The sequence below is a fragment of the Phodopus roborovskii genome, unplaced genomic scaffold (genome assembly GCF_943737965.1).
Source record: "Phodopus roborovskii unplaced genomic scaffold, PHOROB, whole genome shotgun sequence".
In the NCBI taxonomy this organism is placed as follows: domain Eukaryota; kingdom Metazoa; phylum Chordata; class Mammalia; order Rodentia; family Cricetidae; genus Phodopus; species Phodopus roborovskii.
The window spans coordinates 13,771,469-13,790,135 of record NW_026125397.1 but is presented as its reverse complement, the minus strand read 5'-3'; the positions used below and the strand labels follow the sequence as shown (position 1 = coordinate 13,790,135).

The window sequence follows — 18,667 nt, the reverse complement described above, 5'->3', positions numbered from 1 at the left end:
TTAAGTCACATAATATTTCACGTATTAGCCAGTTTTAGTGGGAACAGATTACTTTTAAAAATCATTAGAGTTGCAAGTAGCCATTATATAGTGTTTGTATTTCACAAAGGTTTAAGGCAAGAGACATGCCTAAGATAAATAATGCTCACCAGACAGTGGTGGTTCATGTCTCTAATTGCAGAACTTGGGAGGAAGAGGCAGGTGGATCTTTGTGAATTCAAGGCCAACCTGTTCTACAGAATGAGTTCCAGAACAGCTAGGGATACACCCAGAGAAATCGTGTCTACAAAAACAAAAAATATATGATATTAGATGGTGATAAGTAGTAGGAAAAAAAGACACATAATACCCTACTTTGCTTTTGTGTTGTTGTGATAAAAGCAACATCAAAAGATAAATTGGCAGAGGGAAGGATTTATTTGCCTTACAATTTGCATGCCATCATTCAGGGAAGACAGGGAAGAAACAATGCAGAAACCCTGTCTCAAAAAGCAACAACAAAATAAATTAATAAATATTTATTTAATTTTATGCTAATCCAGCTGCAAGGATCAAGAATTTTTAGAAAGCTTAGGTTCCTAATGTAAGAATAAAAAGTTCACAATGACATTAAGGACTTTGAGAGAAAAGGGCAGAGGTTCGGCCCAGGAAAGCTGAGTGAGGAAAACCAGCCAGACCTAAGGGAAACACTCAGCCTGAGGCTAGATGCTTGGAGAGCTTTGCTAGGGCCTGTATACTTCAAGCCTTACAGCTCACACAGCAGCAGTATTGGAGGTCTGCAGTGATATCTTGGGTCTTATATCTATAAGCTGGGAACCCTAGCTCCTGCGAAGTAAATATCCCAGAGAAATTCTGGTTCTTTGTAGTTTAAATTTAGTTTAGATCATGGTATCATATTGTGTTTCTCTGTGAAGTTCAAGTGTACTGGAATAATGGGGGTCTCAATTAATTACTTATTTTATGATTAAAAAATGTAAAACCTTATAGTTTGGGTTAGAACCAATATAAGCTCAAGATGACAAGAAACTTCATTAATACAAAAAGCACATGACCTTGGATACATTAGAATATACTTAATTCATAGGTAAATATGTGCACACTGATAGCGAGTGAGAATATGGGCTCAAAGGAGGTTACATAGAATTTTAAATATTATGTAAATGACAGAACACGGATATAAATTTAACGATGAATGAGAAATGCTTCTGTACCCTGTAATATGGAAAGTGAAAATTTTCACTCCTCTTGCATACTTACTGAGCAAAGAAGGGGCGGGGGGGGGGGGGGAGAGGGTAAGTGTTTTCTTACCCTTCATTGTCTAACTTGTATTTTTTTATAGTATCCTAATGAAAATTCTTTGACTTAATAACTTGTGTTTTTTATAACTGAGTCATTAGTACAAAAAAAGAATTCAAAGGAAAGAATAATTTAATACAATGTAAGTCATCAAATGTCTTTATCAATTAAACTTAATGTTTAAAGTGAAGAGAGTTTCCCCTAAATCTCTCAGAAAGTAAAGAGGACTTTTAAGATAACCAGCTGACGGTATTAATATTGGGTGTGTCACAATTACAAAGATGAAACACCTCATCTGTTTTCTTGTTTTGTCTTTTATGAACCAGTGAAAAGAACTGGATAAAGCACAGTGAAGAATACCCCTAGCATTTTACTTTTCCTCTAACGTTTTTAAAAGTCTAAAGAAAAATACTTAGTTAAAGTTTGGTTGACTTATTCTAAAGCAAGTAGCTGGCAATCCACATGTAACTCTTATCAAACAACTCTATAAAATACAGTTGTTTTGTGTTACTGTTTTCTGTTGCTATTATTCTGAGATTCTCTTTTAAACAATTTATTTTTATGCAGATTCATCACTTCTTCAAGGTGTTTTGTTGTAAACATTGACATAACATTTTCTTTATTTCATGGGGACAGGATAATATAAATACAGGATGCTTTTCCTACAGCTTTTCATTTTCAGCATCATATATTCTAAATGAGATTACTTTTTCTGTATTTTTCTTATTGTTCTTCATTTGTCTGTAACTGAAAGTGGTCTGTGAATGTCCCTCATTATATTTGACATGTCAAGAATGCTTTAATGCATTAAAAATCAAGCTTTTACTAAAGTATTTGTATTCAGGGTGAAAGTTGGTTATAACTAACAGTCAAAATTCACACTAGAATACTATTCCAAAGATATGGTCATTTTTATAGTAGACCTCTGAGAAATTTGAATTTTATTTTCCAATATGACATGACTTTAGATTACAAAAAGACACCATTATGCTGGCCATATTTATAAGAATGGTTTAAGGTTTAATTGAAGCCTTTCATTTTTTAAAATATGTGGTTAATGGATATTAATTCTTAAAGTGGAATTAAATGCCTATTATAAGAAGTCAATTTTTCATATCACAATGATCTCAGTATGTCAAATTCAATATCATTTTAACTTATGATCTACCTAGATTTTACCATCTTCTATAGAGTATACCAAAGGATTATATGTTTATATTTTTACCTTAACTTTTATTCCTGTATCATTAAACACCCCACTTAATTAAAATGTCCCATATTTTTCACTATGTAAACAGTTCCAAGACACTTTATTCCATTTGGTCTGAAGTAGCTTCAAAAGTATGGCCACTTTTCTCATTGACCATCAAGGAAGAATGACATTTACCACCTGCTTGCATAATAGGGAGAAGCGTTTATATTAAACCAATACAAAGAGTAAACGCATGCCCTAGCTTTTTATTTTACATATAAGCAAGACCTTTAAAGAAATCCACTACTTTCTCCATTAAAATAATGAGCAAAACTTGTTAGCCCAAAAATTCTAATCTGAATTATACAGTAAGAAACTTCTAGAATACCACATTTGTATAAAACTACATGTCCTATTTTGTTTTGCTATGACAAAACACTAACCAAAATTAAATTGGGGAGAAAAGAATTTATTTCATCTTATAACTTCCCAGTCACAGTCTATCTTGAGGGAAGTCAGGCCGGGAACTCAAGGTATCAACCTGGAGTCTTGACCTGAAGGAGAGGCCATGGAAGAATGCTGCTACTAGCTTGTTCATTTTGCCTTAATCAGTTTTTTTTTTTAAATGGCCTAGGCCCCAAGCACTACCCACAATTGTATGGGTCCTCACACATCCATCATCAATGTCTTAAGAAAAATATCTAAAGCCTCTTGATAGAGGAGTTTTATTACTACACTCCTTTACACTCAGTGCTTTAACAGGGTTCCATGAAAACTAATCTGCCTACAAGTGCTGTGAACCTTGGACTTGCAATATTTTCAAGAAGCAACTCTTTACAATTAATCTGTCTCAAGAAAGATAGCTACATAGGTTGATGATAGATAGATAGACAGACAGAAAGACAGTTGTAAATCTTGTAGATACATTTCTGGTAAGACTCATGGTTTTGCTTCTATATCTCTGGAGAATCCAAATGAATCAACAGTTTTCCTCACATTTCCACACCTTTCTCGTGTGTAGTCTATGCTCAAAGGACTCATATCTATGATTGACCTACTTTGTAGGTTTATTTGCAATTAAGCTTTATATGAATGTTTTGGAGATAATTTGTCCCATGGGTGATTGAAAATGTTCTTTGAAATGCACATCTATCTAAAGAAACAGAGAATAACTTACACTAAGATGTTAATGCCTTTTTTAAAAGCAAACAAACAAAGCAAAAAATAAAGGCCAGCAGGGACTTGATTATGTGAAGATGCAGGACAACAATACAACATTTTCTCCTAAAGTATTTCTTCATAACATTTGATCCACCAATACTGACATAGATGTGAATTCTTCACAGCATTCTTCAAGAAATGTTGTGCTAGCATTAAGTTGATAACACACTATCTGTGCCATCTGTCTTCCTTCAAATTCCTATATATACCATTTCCCATTGGAAATGTTCTCTTGTGTAAACAAAGCTCAACTTCCTGCTAATTAGCAAAGACTTCAAGCACTTTCCAGATACTGTCTTCACAGTGACTTTTATATAGGTGATGTCAATCAATGCCCAAGTCCTCTACATACTGGGAGTTCACTTTGGGCAAAGCATCAAGAGGTCATAGGAAGGACCAGGTATTTTAGTGCACACCTTTAATCCCAGCACTTTAGAGGCAGAGCCAGATGAATCTCTGTGAGTGTAGGCCAGCCTGGTCTACATAGTGAGTTTTAGGACAGCCAGGATAATGTAATGAGACCCTGTCTCAAAAACCAGAGTGGGATTCACTCATATTAAAAAAAAAAAAAAAAAAACTGGACGTCTATTCCTTGTGTGATTTACAGAAATTACTACATTTACCATTTGCAGTGTTGATAGTCATGTTACCTTACTGAAGTTCATAAGATGCAGGTGTTCAAATTAAATCTCTTTTCTAGTCACAATCTTTTCTGTTATTGTAAATATCTCTATTCCTCTGCCTCTTCAGGCTAAAGGCTGATATGAGTTTCCCATCTGAGCTATGCCTAGAGTGCTCCACCATAACTCTGCTCAGATGTTCATAAATATTTCATTCTTCAAGCTCATGAATTCACATATTTGAGTGACCTGGGGCACCAAGATGCACTGAACCAGATCAAAATTGATTCTACTACCCCTCAAAACCTATTCTCATTCCTAATGTCATTCATTTGCCCAAGTTGGATAAGAGCTTTAGCAATTATATGGAGCCCTAACACTTAATTGCCATTCAGAGATAATGGGAAAAGCACCGAGCCTTGTTAAGAGACACCTGGTCTCAAATTACAAATATGCCATTTTTAGATCTATGATATCATAGGCAATTTCCTTGATTTCTCCAATCTTCTGTATAAAATTATTGCATTGTATTCAGTTCCTGGATTTTTTTCCTGTAAATGTAACCCCTTAGAATAAAAGACACATTTTCCTCCTAGGGCAGTATCCTTCTAAATGTGTCTTATCTTTTAAACCCTCAAAAGTATTTGTCATCAATTCATCTTTTCAAAAGCATACTGGCTTAAAGTTGAATAAAACCCAAATATAATAAAATTAATGGAATAAAACAGAGACTAAATTCTTGTTTTATTAGTTTATGACTTGTACTTCACAAGATATATGTCACACAAGACCTTAGGTGACTAACTTCTTAGTCTTAGTGGAATTGTAAGGCACTGGTAGTTCCTGTAGAAACTTGTGCTACAATGCATCCTATGGTAAACATATTAATTTTTATACGATGGTCCTTTTCCATTTGTATCCAAGTAAATCTAACTACCTATTCTTTCTAACCCAGAATAGATCTTGCAGCACTAAATAATCTGCCTCATTCATAGTGTACCTTCTTCCAACTTATGCAGCCTTTGTGATATGATCAAATTACTTTTCTATTTTATACATCATGGTTCATAGTTCTGACAATATTGACATCTCTGTAGACAACTTTAACTGTGATTTCACATCTATAGTGGCCATTATCATAGAGTAAAGCCATCTAGACTTAAATTTGTGATTAAGATAACTCATTACCAATCTGTCTTCCTGGAAAAAAACAAACAAGACAGAGACAAGAGATATGTGGGTAGAAATGCCAAAACCTACTCCAGGTTCCACTTAAGTCCAGCTTCCAAAGTTCCTAAGTGAAGACATGAAAGTCATAACATATTAATTGTTCTGTCAAGATCATGCAAGTGATTAATGCCAGAGCTGAGACTGAGTTGTATGATTCTCGACTTCTGTCTAGAGTTTGCTGATCTACATACAAATTATAAATTAATATAATTTGTATATCAAGGAGTAATATAAACAGATTACAGCTAATATTCAAATTGTGACCTTACAATGAGAGACTTAAAATTAATTCTAGAATAATTTAACTTCTTTCTTCCACAAATATGCTACAATATAAGTGTCCTTGTGATTTCACTATTCAGTGATCATCTAAAATCTAGGGGTTTCAGAGAACTGTGTTGATTTAGGTAAAAGAAAAAAAATAACCACAGTTATTTATTTAAAAATGAATGAGATCACATCTTATAAATATGCTTATTCAAGGACTTTGGGAAACAATTTTTCTACCATTGTTAGTGACTGCAGAGATGGAAAATACGTTGACTGAAGTTATCGTGTTTAATTAGTGAGGACTCTGTTAAACTGAAGAAAGCTTGAGTCTTCAAAAAAATAGTTTTCCTTGGAGAAGGAGTGTGCAGAAATTCCTGCCAATGCTTTAGAGTAAAAAGTTTTCCTACAAAGCTGCAACACCACCTGGAATGTAATATTACAGAGTTGATTCTGAGTGAGGAAAACTAATCATGCTATGTCTCTCTATATTTTCTGGACAACTACAGTGACCCTTTAAATCTATAGGCCTGTTTGCCCCTGCCAGAACAAAAGTTAATGCACTTTAGAAGATTATGAAAATTAATAGTATACTTAGGTCCATTTGAAAATAAGTGCTAGTTGAGGATGTCAAGATTTAAGTACAAATTGATAATAGTACCAAATGATTTATGTAACTGATTACTATGTAAGATCTTTTAAAAGCTATTGTTACTAATATTCCCAAGTCCAATGTTTTATAATCAATGAGCACACATAATTTAATATGCAATTAGTTCCCTTTGCATTCAACTATTCAAAACAATAAAAACTTTATTACAGTGTACAAATCATGTGCCAGAGAGAACAGAGTAATAAAGGAAGGCTAGGTACAACTTCAAGATTCTAAATGAGTGACCTGAAATAGGAAGTACAATGATTTCCCTCCCCTGGAAAAAGTACCTGCTGTAGGAAATTCATTGTTCAGGTGCTATGAAAGCACCAAGCCTTTTCTTTTTTCATTAAAAAATTTCTATAGCTCTATGTAGAGTTTTATCTATAAGGTTGACAAGCTTTTAGTTATCTATTGAAAAAGTTCTAAGTTGTTTCCAAACTCCTTGAGCAAATGTAATAATCTAGTATCTATAGAAAAAGCTCTACTTTAAAAACATTAAAATTGTAACATGTTTACACTTCTACAATTTACCCACATTCTGTAAAACAAATTGTATCCTTCAGTGTCATATGCAAGTTTTTCTTTTTCACATAAGCCATTTTCCTGCAAGTTCTTCCTAAGGAAGCTCCAGACCAAAATAGTGCATCAAAGGACTGGCATAATCAGCTTCACTAAAAACAGCTTGATTAATACTAAATATGTCCTAGTTCCTAATCAATTATGTTAATGTAGTTATAGGCAGCACATCTGAAATTCTTGACAAAGCAACTGAGCTTAGCCTGTCTGGATATAGTCTGCTTCTTGGGAGTTATTTAACACTAGAAGCCTCAATAAGAGGACACTGCCTCTGCACACAAGCTGTTTCCATTTGCAAAAGGCCCATAGTCCCTAAAGACTGTTATTTTATTCACTCAAACATAATATGGAACCCAGGGATGAGTTGACAAATTAATCATCCTTTCATTGTGACAAAGATCTGCAAAATCTCATCGTAAAAGTGATACATCATTTCCCATGTGTCAGGTAGAAAGGCAAAGCATATTTCTTCTTGGGTGTTTTATAAACTTCTGCCAGGAGATCAATTAGAGCCAAGTATTTGGAGAATCTTATTATCAAAGAGTGCCTAGAGATACACAATCTGTATTACTTGATTTATATTCAACTCTTTAGAATCCAATGATGTTTATGATGACACTAATAATTTTTTATATATTTATTGTTTTTTCTTATTTTACATATAGATCCCAGTTCCTTCTCTCTCCTTCCCTCCCATGTCCCTCAAACTCCCTCCCATCCACCCCCAGTCCACAGGGAGGGTGATGTCTTCCAGGAGGGATCATAAAAATCTGTCTCCTGCCTCTAGGTTAAAGTTGTATCCCTCCATGTGGATTGTGCTCCCAAAGTCTTTTTGTGCACCAGGGATACATCATGGTTCCACGTCAGAGGTCCCTTAGACTGCCAAGGCCTTCTAACTGAGACCCACATTCAGGGGGTCTGAGTCCATATAGATCTTGGTTTCCCAGCTATCAGTCTGGGGGTCCATGAGCTCCCCCTTATCAGGTCAGCTGTCTCTGTGGGTTTCTGTAGCCTGGTTTTGAACCCTTTTCTTATCATTCCTCCCTCTCTGCAACTGGATTCCAGGACTTTTGCTCAGTGTTTAGCTGTGGGTGTCTGCTTCTGTTTCCATCAGCTACTAGATGAGGGCTTTAGGATTAGTTATTAATCTCATTATCAGGAAAGGGCATACATATAAGGTATCCTTTCCACTGGTGCTCAGATTGTTAGTTGGTATCATCCTTGTAGGTCTCTGGATATTTCTCTAGAGTCAGTTTTCTCTTCAAACCTATAATGGCTCTATTATGGTATCTTTCTGTCTCTCTCTCTCTCACACTTACTCTCTCTCTTTTCTTTTTCTTTTTTTTTTTAACTCTCGTCTATTTGTCCCTTGACTCACAAACTTCTTGGTCCCACATGTCCTCCTCTCCTCCCCTTCTCTTTCCCCTCACTCAGGATGGCTTCTTCAAGTTCCATCCATTTGTCTGTGAATTTCATGATTCCATTGTTTTTTTCCACAGAGTAATATTCCATTATGTAAATGTGCCACATATTTATCCATTCTTCAGTTGAGGGGCATCTAGGTCGCGTCCAGGTTTTTGCTATTACAAATAATGCGGCTATGATCATAGTTGAATAGATGTCTTTGTTGCATGGATGTAGACAGACATTTAAATAGCTTTAACTAAGCTTAAAGTTTACCAAGGATTGAAAACTGGATTTGTCATCATTTATGTAAAGGTTTGGGTGGTGAATTACTGAGTCACAATGTAACTATTAACAATGGAGGTTTCTGAGAAGATTATGGTGGAATGAGTTTATGTTGGCATAATCTGTATAGACATTACTATCCTCTAAATCTATCAAGGCTGGAACCCTAATCTTTGCCTTCAAGCATCCAGAATTATAAGAAAATAAGTCCTTATCCTGTAAGCTTCCCAGTCTCCTGTGCCTTGTTAAGACTTGTCCTTGTACCTCAGACAATATGGTTAATCAGGCAAACTAATACATCAATATGATTTGATTTTAACACATTTTTCACTCACAAAGAAGCAATGTCTGGAGACAAGCTGATGAACAGTTGAAGTAAGACATGGGAGTTAGTGGAGACCATAGTATCTTGTTCTAGTCAAAGGATTCACACTAACAAAATAAGCATGAGGGCAAAAATAAACACCTTGTAGCTGAAGGGAACAGGAAACAGGAGTTCTAAAGCTTTGACTAGATTTGTATCATTTTCTAAATACTCAAGATGGTCTCTCAAGAGTGTAAGCAAGGTATTTATGTACTTTCCTCTAAGACATGTATTCTAACAATCACATGAAAGTGTGTTTTTGTGTCCTAGTTTGGGATTAATGTAGTGCTGACTTACAGTTCGCTTAGGGATTTTGTTTAAAATTTGAAACCCATTGTTTGTCAGATTTTTTTAGCTAACCAATTCAAACTATTTAATTCTATATAACAGGTTGTTGTAATTCACAAGGGACATATGACTCCTTACCTACTTTCTATTGGTATTTATCTGACTATCTTACAAAAGAGGTAGATACTTAGCTTGAGCTATTTAGTGTTTATTCAGAGAATGAGAAAGCAAATTGTCTACAAAAGTGACAGTCTAGTCACTCTGAATACAATTTTTAGCCAAGGTTTTCAAGGCACTCCATTACATTAATAGCGTTCTTATAAATGCATAGCAGTTCAGAACAGACAGGAATGTAACACTCAAATGTGTTCCTGGAATAGCAGCATCAGTCACACTTGATAGTTTGAAAAAAATAATGCTGAAATTCAGGACCTAGCGTAGACTTGCTGAATTAGAAGTCATGTTTTCACTTGTGCATAAATTTATGTGTATGTGCCTTCAAGTCTGAGAATTGCTGCTAGGGTAGTCTTGAGTATCACCAAAACACACTGCTGTCATCAGAAAACTCCACGAAACTCAACATGAAAACTAAAGCATAAATCCCGTGCTCTTGATATTTCCTTCTCTCTGTGTACACAGGCTACTTCTTTGATGACACCTTGTTAGTGTGAGCCTGTCATGTGTGAACCATGTGTGGAAACCAGAAGCAATGGGCAGCTATTGGTCAGTGTGGGAAGAATGTGCATAAGGAGGGGGGCGTGTCTGTGCACAAACAAAGTCTCTTTCATTAGAGGAAATGAGGAGGATTTAAATTGGTAGTCTCATAAAATATGTGTTGTACATTCACTTTGGGTATTTGGGCTTTAACATTGCTAAACTGAATAAGAACGGCAGGAGCAACATTTTTAATTTATTGGCAATAATTAGCAAAATATCTTACATGATCTCCCTGTTGGGATTTACTTTGAAAATAGTAAAAATAGATAAGATTTGAAAACATGTTCAAGTTTCCAGCAAAACAAACAACCCCTCTTATTTTGTTTTTTGTTGTTGTTGTTATTTCTTGCTGTTGTTTTTGCAGTTGCTGTTGTTTTGTCCTTCAAAGGTCCTATTTTGAAGAATTATTGTTAATTGTAACTACTAATTGCATACAGCTCATATAATCTAAATACAATTGCATCCCTTTCATTAATGAACTCTGCCCGTGAATTCTTAATAACATCTAGAAGGCAGCAGAGCTCGTGAGTAGTCAATAACTCCCTAATTTGGATAATTCATAACATGTGAAACTCAAATTCAGACCCTGCCACGTGAGTCTTTAAATACCAATTATCCAAGTGATGGTAAAACTGCAGAATGGGAAGCCATATTCTTGCCCATTTGTGCTGATAGTTTCTAACTTTAGCTTCAGGGCAGGACATTGGTCTTCCTCCAAGAAGACAGAGTTCAACATACGAAATTCTAAGAAGAAACTTTTATACTCTAAAAAGGCATCAAATTGAAATTTGAAGAAAACAAGATTTTGCCTGATGAATAGTAAATTTATGTAAGAAAATACTGGGCCTTGTATTAATTTTGTTATTTTATTTTGTCTTTGTATATTAATTTTCTTTGTCTATAGTCAAACTATTTATGTGACGGGGGAAACACCACAAAACTTGGCACTTGCCTTCAGGAGCTGGTGTTGACAGAGTAGCAGGTCTAGAAGCTGGTACTGCTGGTGACGGCGGTGGCAAGGCTGGACTCTGTCCTGTGCATGACAAGCAGGGGAAGATAAAAAGATATTAATAAATTTAACATTCATAACGAAAATAACTAGATATATCCCCTGCATGCATAATTCATAATTTTGAGTTATAAATTAATATTCTTATGCAGCGAGGAAACTGTTATGAAGTGACATCTTTTAGATGATGAGCTCACAGATTCTGTTATCTTCAGTGCTGTTCCTGGGCACATTTATTTTTCACAGATGTATATCCAATGTCAGACACCTGTACTGGATTGCATGATGGAAAATCTACATGTGATCAAATACAGCAATTTATTTTCGAAGTGCACTTGAAATATGGAAACTAAAATCGTAGAAGCTGAGGGGGATCCTGATCTGCAGAGAGGTATCATTTTGTTTTTATGTATAAAATCTCTCCAATGATATAGTAGGAAAATAAAAGAAGGCTGAAATTCATAGGCCTTTTGATATTGAACAGGTACATTTCCCTTGCCAAAATAAATGACCTGGAGTTAAGTAAAAAATGAGCCAAAGGTAAAATATATTCACTTGTTTAGAAACTTGAAAGTTCCTCTTGAGTCTCAGAGCTCATTATCAAATAAACAACAAAAGTTTCACAATCATTTCCAAGTCCTTTCCCATCCTGAGCAATTTCTTTAATTAACCAATACCATTAAATCCACGAACTATATTAGTAACTATCACATGATGCCATATGAACTACTTGCATAAATTTTTATTATTAATTGCCAACTCATAAGCTCTTGCTGTGTGTTTTGATGTAGGAACTGACAGGGGCATGGGTCCTTTGAAAATCTCACTGGCAACTAGATATTATCAAATGTCAGTAGAGATGCCTGCTTACTGGGAGCTTTTCAGTTTTAGAACTCTTGAAAATTAGTTCTCTGTGGCAAATTACAGAGTAGCAAATGGAACAATCAGAGTTTTATATATACTGCCTCCCAGGCCTAAGTCCTCATATCAAACAGAATTCAGCCTTCACTTATTCTGGCATTTTCTTCTTTGGTTACCCTGAGACAGACTAATTCAGGAGTATGTTCAAGTACTAAGAACGCCAAACAGATGAGTGTGTAGCATATAGGTTGTATACAAAGTAAATAAAGCCTATATTTTCATAATTTTTTCCTCCTGGGAACAAGACTTGATAGGTAACGTATAAATTCCTTTTTCAGTGATCCAAAATAAAGTAGGACTTGAGAAGACCAAAACAGACTTGAAACATCTAATCTCTCCATGGCATTTATATATGCTTACAACATGCCAGAAATTATATGTGTTGCATATTTCATGCATTAAAGCTTTTAATATTCACAAGATGCTCAGGGATAGCTGTGATACTCTCTGGAATTTTGAAAAACTAGTCAAATGTAATCATGACATTCAGTTCCTAAGGAATAGACCTGGCTATCAATCTAGGCTCAGAATTGCAGTGAAAAGAGTTTGCTTACCAGTGCCCTGAGGCCAGTACAATCAGTAAATAAGAACAAGAAAAACAGGACATGCCAGATGGCTCTTTTCCCCCATAAGAATAAGAGCAGATAGTGTTGAGAGGGGAATTTTAGCCCAGGATTCACTTGTTATAATGCATTAAAATTAATCAGCACTACTAAAATATAGACTAGAAACTTAATAAATACTTGCAGAAAGACTTTCTATGCTCAAATACCATGAAAGAATATTGGAACCAGATCCTTTCGCTATCCACACGAACATGTTTATTATACACATTTAAGTATATCAAATATTACATGTATGATATAGTTTTGAAATGAAACTAAACACGTTAGTGTAAAGACAACATGCTGAAGACTCACATGAATGAAGGTGAGAGTTGAGCTCTATCACTTGCAGGCAGTGCAAACTCGAAAGTCTCAAGACTTTGCCAAGCCTCAGTTTGGGACTTGTAAGTGTGAATAGCTTTTAAGGGTGTTAAGAGGATTAAATGATAAAGTGCCCAATGCATACAAGATACTCAAAATATTATTTTTTCCTGTCATAATGTATTTACAATTTAAATCCCATCTAATTACACAGGGGGATTTGAAGCCATATATTTGAAGTAAGAAAACAAAAACAACGATAAAATTGAATGTGACAGATACTGGAATTCATTTACAGGAAAAGGGCTTATAATTTTGTTTGATATTTATTCCTTTGGAGTGCCTGAGAATTGTTACTTTCTGAAGGAAATATTTAAGTTCTTGAAATGAACATTGTCACTCTAAAGGCGTCCTTCGTTTTACAAGCTGTTACCTGAGAAATCTCTTTGGCAATCAAACATGTTGAGTTAGCCTTCTTTCTATCCACTGAATGATTTTGGCTGGCTTATTTCCATAAGATCTGAATGGCCTAGCCTGTTTGTAAGCTACCAGTATTTTAGAATTGCTTGCTTATTTTTTGTACTTCTTTTTTTTCCCCCTAACATACAAGTCAATTTATTTGATTTTGGGGGAAATTAATCAGATTCTATAGGCATCAGTAGGCAGGTAGAAGTCATTTAAATGATTGACATTTTCTTTGTTAAAATAATGACTGGGATGATTCAGGGTTCAGGTAAAGTAGGGGCTGAATTCAGATTGCATAAAAGAAAATGTAGTTCACTATATGAATATTTAGTCTGTCTAGTTCATTTCTAGAAAAAAAAGAAGTCAACTCCATATGCACTCTGACAAAGATTAAGAAAAATAAATATCCCTCCAAGGTCTCGTAGAGACTCTACATGGTAGGCTTTTACAACATTTTCCTTGAATTTCTGAGTGTTGAATTAGATGACCAGGAAGACTTTGGGAAGACTTTGAGTTCTACAAACCATGGATGACCAGGGATTCTGGATGGAAACTTCCAACAATCACTGGTAATTCATCATTGAGTTAACTTTCATTTACATATTTTAAAAATACAAGGGCTTATATTATACAATCCTACCCCACTCTGGTTTGCTGAATGCATCTGTAAATCTATAACTGAAAGCAAATGAAAATATACTAGCACATGAGAACATTATAACCATTTATTTGAAAAATAAATTATAATGCAAATTCGCATAAAATATCTAGATTTTTTTGAAGCTCTTTAGAGAAGTTTCTGCAGTTTACCTTTAAAATAAATAAAATTAACTGAATACTGGGTTATATTTTCAGCTAGGGCATGTGGTTATAATAATAGCACATCTCAACGGGCATCCCTTGACTTTCAGGTTTCCATACTGAGTATCTCAATCCTGTGCTTTGGATTTCTACAGCACTCGCTTATGGAGGGAAGCCACCAAACAGTATGTATTGGCAACTACTACCTGCTATACCACTTTTCAACCACCTGTGTACAGAAAATATAAAAGCACACACAAGAGGACGGGGTGTGGAGGAAAACCAGAGAGGAAGGAGCAGGGGAAGGGAAGAAGGAAATGGAAAGAGAAATAATAAAAACAAAGAAAGCTAAAGCCTGTGGAGCTCAAAGGACAGAAGAGATACATAGGCAGATTCAATGGGAAAGTAAGAAGGAAACCATTATTTGGAGGAAAGTAAGGCTTCTCTCAGTATGTAACTTCTTCCTTGTCCCCTTTCAGAACAATGTGATTTCAGATTTATTTTCACTGACATCTTTGGTTGTTTTAAGCAATAATTTACCCCTTCAGTCAGTTCTTCGGGGAAAGGTTCTTAGCATCAGATTCATTTTCAAGCTTGTGATATAAACCACATAACTTGTTTTGGACATGATGTATTGAATACTTTGTAGGTTTGTTACTTCTGCTGTTGTGAACACATCTCCATTCACTTTTTCTGTGTGCTTCATATAGCACACATAGGATTTGCACTGATATATCTGCGGTATATTTAGTGGATGAGGCATACATACATTGAGCTACAGAACCCATAATGGTGATGCTAGCCTGGTCCAGATAGGTTACAATAGAGATCAAATTATTCATAAAATGCCTTTAATTGTCTTGAAGAGACTTCTTATGGAAACTAGGCAATAATGAAAAAAAATCTAACTTAGTAATAGGTAAATTAATTTGTTTTGAAGTATTGTGAATGCAATATAAAGTCCGGTTAGGTTTTTGTGACTTTTTTATGAAGATTATAATATCAATTAAACACACACACACACACACACACACACACACACACACACACACACACCACTGAGATAGGAAGTCCTGTCATCATGATGCTTACACTAAAGGTAGAACAATGCCAGTGATCAACAAGAAAACATCAACTCATATCTCTTAAGTGAATGACAATCAAGAGTATTGAGTCTGACTGGGGGATGGTTGAAGCAAAGTTGAATGCAGGAGCTTGAGGTGACCATAAAACAGGACTGTGAACCTGAATGGAGTTATGTGCAAATTAGACAAACCATGGGCAGGTATGATATGAAACTCTTCAAAAGTTTATCATGATAGCCAACGCCTTATGAAAGGTAACTCAATGCTGCATGAACAAAAATAAGTTGCTTAAGGAAATAATGAGAGAGAAGAAGGTGTTGGATGGTGATACTGAAGGGAGCCAGCTCAGATGTACTGCTAAGGGGAGTGGTGATCTACTGTGGAGGGTCTCACATTCATTCAACAAATACCCCCTTCGTGTCCACTATTCACCAGTCACTTCACAAAAAACAAAAACAAAACTATAGCATCAAATAGTATAGAAAAATTCTCCCAGTTTAAATCAGATTCCAGTAAAGTTAAAAAAAAATTCAATAAGCAAAATGCAAATAATGGCCCTATTCTAAAATTTGCTGTGAGATGGTTACAAGAATTGTTATTCAGTTATTCAAATGTTATTCTATCCAACTATTATATTGGGCTGAAAATTTTGGTATCTGGTCAATGGAAAAGAAATTGTAGAGAAGAGCATAGTTCCAAATGGACCTAATGGGTCTGTCTACTTAATGCGATGTGGTGAGAGAAATAAAAAAATGACATTCACAATTATGTGTGAGCATCTGAGAACAAATTAAGGTAGTGATAGTGTAAGAAGATCAGGTTTTCTATTTGCCAGGCTACTTATTTTGTTATGAATAAATGGTTTGGTCATTTATATCACTTGCCTTGCTATGGCCAGTGTATATGTAAAGAGAGTCATTCAAAGTAGATCCAGATATGATTGGGTTATCACAATGACAAAGCTTATGAGCTACTTTGTTCTTTCTCTTCATACTTTTAAATATTCTTGAGAAATGAGTATTGATCCTCAACTGACTGTCCGACTCTACTTTCAGATATGTAAAACACAAAAAGCTTCAACTTCTTAAATAAAAGACCATCCCTTAAGCAATAATGTTTCTGTTAAAGTTTCTTTGACTCCTGATAAAAAAAAGTCTCTAATATATCCATGCATTATTATATATTTGTGTATTCACTTTGATGAGAAGCAAGAAGTAGGAGCCAAATACATATTTTATACATTCTTTTGATTAAAAATGATAAAGGTAATATTAATTTTTTCTTTCTCATATCAAATATATGAAGTAGAAATGACGTCCCATGGACCAGCTAACTAGTGAATGAAAGTGGGATTGAACCCAGAGTTGATCATTGTTGCACTGTCAGGATCCCTGATGCTCAGCTATAACAAGAAAGATGCTGAGAATCATAATTGTGGAACCCGGGGGTGTGAAGAACACTTTGAAGTTAGCCATATCACACCATAGATCTCAATAGAGCTAGAAAGTGGTCTCCAGAAGCATGATTACCAAAACCAAGGGGATACATTGAATTCAAACCCAATTTTACTTTAAAGTTAGCTTTCACTTTTTGTTATCCTTCTGTTCATTTAACATCCTACTCAGAAAATCAGAATAAATGACAATTCTCTTGTTGCAGTATGGGATTCACTCTTCCTGAAGGGTCTGTAACTGTTTTGTTTGGGCTAACCTTAAACAAAAGCTTATAAGTAAACCACTGGGGAGGCTCAGCAGCCTTTCCGACTGACACCACATGACCTGACTCCATTTCTCCACAGCAAGAGGATGTCAACTGGGTTATTCTCAAAGCCTTCAGGATTATATCTTTGCATTGTGTGTGGTGGGGGGGGTGTACATGGGATGCCTAGATATATGAATGTATGTATGTGCAGATTTGTGTGCATACTCATGTGGAAACCAGAGCTCAACCTCAGCTTGTTCCCATGTCTGCCAATGAAAGAGAAAGAAGATACAGGTAAGTAAGAATAATTTTCTTTCATTGTAAAGGCCAAATGAGCCAAATTAGACTGATTGCTGTCTCAATTAGAAAAATGACAACAGCCATGTGTTGTGTGCTCTTACATACGTTAAACCTATGGTACATTGAGAATGGCAGGGTCATTTTAACCCTGGAGTTTGAATCCAGTTTGGGCAACACAGTGAGAACTATTTAAATGCATACATGCAAAAATAAATTAATTTGATAATAACTTTCTCATATGTGCAGAACACATATGTCCCATTTACTCTGTAATCATTCAATGCATTTTTTTATATCTGAAGGATTGCAACTCCTCAATGATAAACTGCCGATAACATAGAAAATTCTAACTGTTATTCAAAGATTGACTCTTCACAGAACTTTTTTTAACTCCATCCTAATACACTTATTACAATACTTGACAACCCCTAACATCAAGTATGCATTATCCCATGATTCCCTGAGCATCGATGGATTTATTCATTTCCAAGTTATTCTTAGTTGACAATAGACTACGCCTATTGCAATCTTCAATGCCTATTAACTAAAAGAATGAATACATCTATTAAAATGAAATGAGTGGTTAAATGACAGTATGAATGAATGAATGTTGCCAACTGCCAAGTTAGCATGCTCTACTTAGAATATTTTAACAGGCAAAGACTCAATTTTAGGTTTTCAGTTCTTAATATGATGGAAAATACTTCCGAAAACATAAAAGAAAATATTTATTTTGATAGCCTATAACTGTTCAGTGTTCATTCAGTGTGGGAGGAAGCATATTGACTTCTATTACTATAATATCCAGTATTTCAGTAAAATATTAACAAATTAGTCTATAATTTGTGGATAAAACTAAGCTAAACAATTAATAAAGGTATTCCATGAAACAGTTCACTCACAATACAACACTTGATATATATTCTAAATATCTAATACTTCCCCCAGGTGGTAATATTATATGATTGCTGTGTTTCAATGTAATGACTTTCATCAGCATTCCTGTAATATGAAGAAAGTGGAGTGCTGGAAGATGCCTCAAAAGTCACTGATGCACTGAAAATCAAAGAACTTGGAGTACTTGGCAAATCTGCCTGATTTTCTTGTAGTCACGAATTGGAGCAATATTATCTATTTTTACAAACTCAGATTGCCTTTGTAAATATGATTATTTCAAAAGAGCTAAAGGAGCAGAGAATGAAAAAAGTATTTGAAACTATTAAACATAAGCTTAGAAGAGAGCTAAAATTTGTTCTTGTGCTAATTATCTGCCATTAGTGGAAGATACATATCACAGGAGAGTTACATGCAATTGTTTTCGAGAAATCTATGATTCAAATTATT

The 18,667-nt window shown here is 35.0% G+C and overlaps 1 protein-coding gene across 1 annotated transcript in view; it reads right to left on the bottom strand.

Annotated features, from left to right (window-relative positions):
- The window catches only part of Trdn (triadin), a 322,095-nt gene that overhangs the window by 166,826 nt on the left and 136,602 nt on the right, over nucleotides 1-18,667 (bottom strand). The window contains exon 10 of the mRNA XM_051175313.1: nucleotides 11,068-11,148. Within this exon, the coding sequence (XP_051031270.1) occupies nucleotides 11,068-11,148 (81 nt within the window). The remainder of the gene's footprint in view (nucleotides 1-11,067; nucleotides 11,149-18,667) is intronic.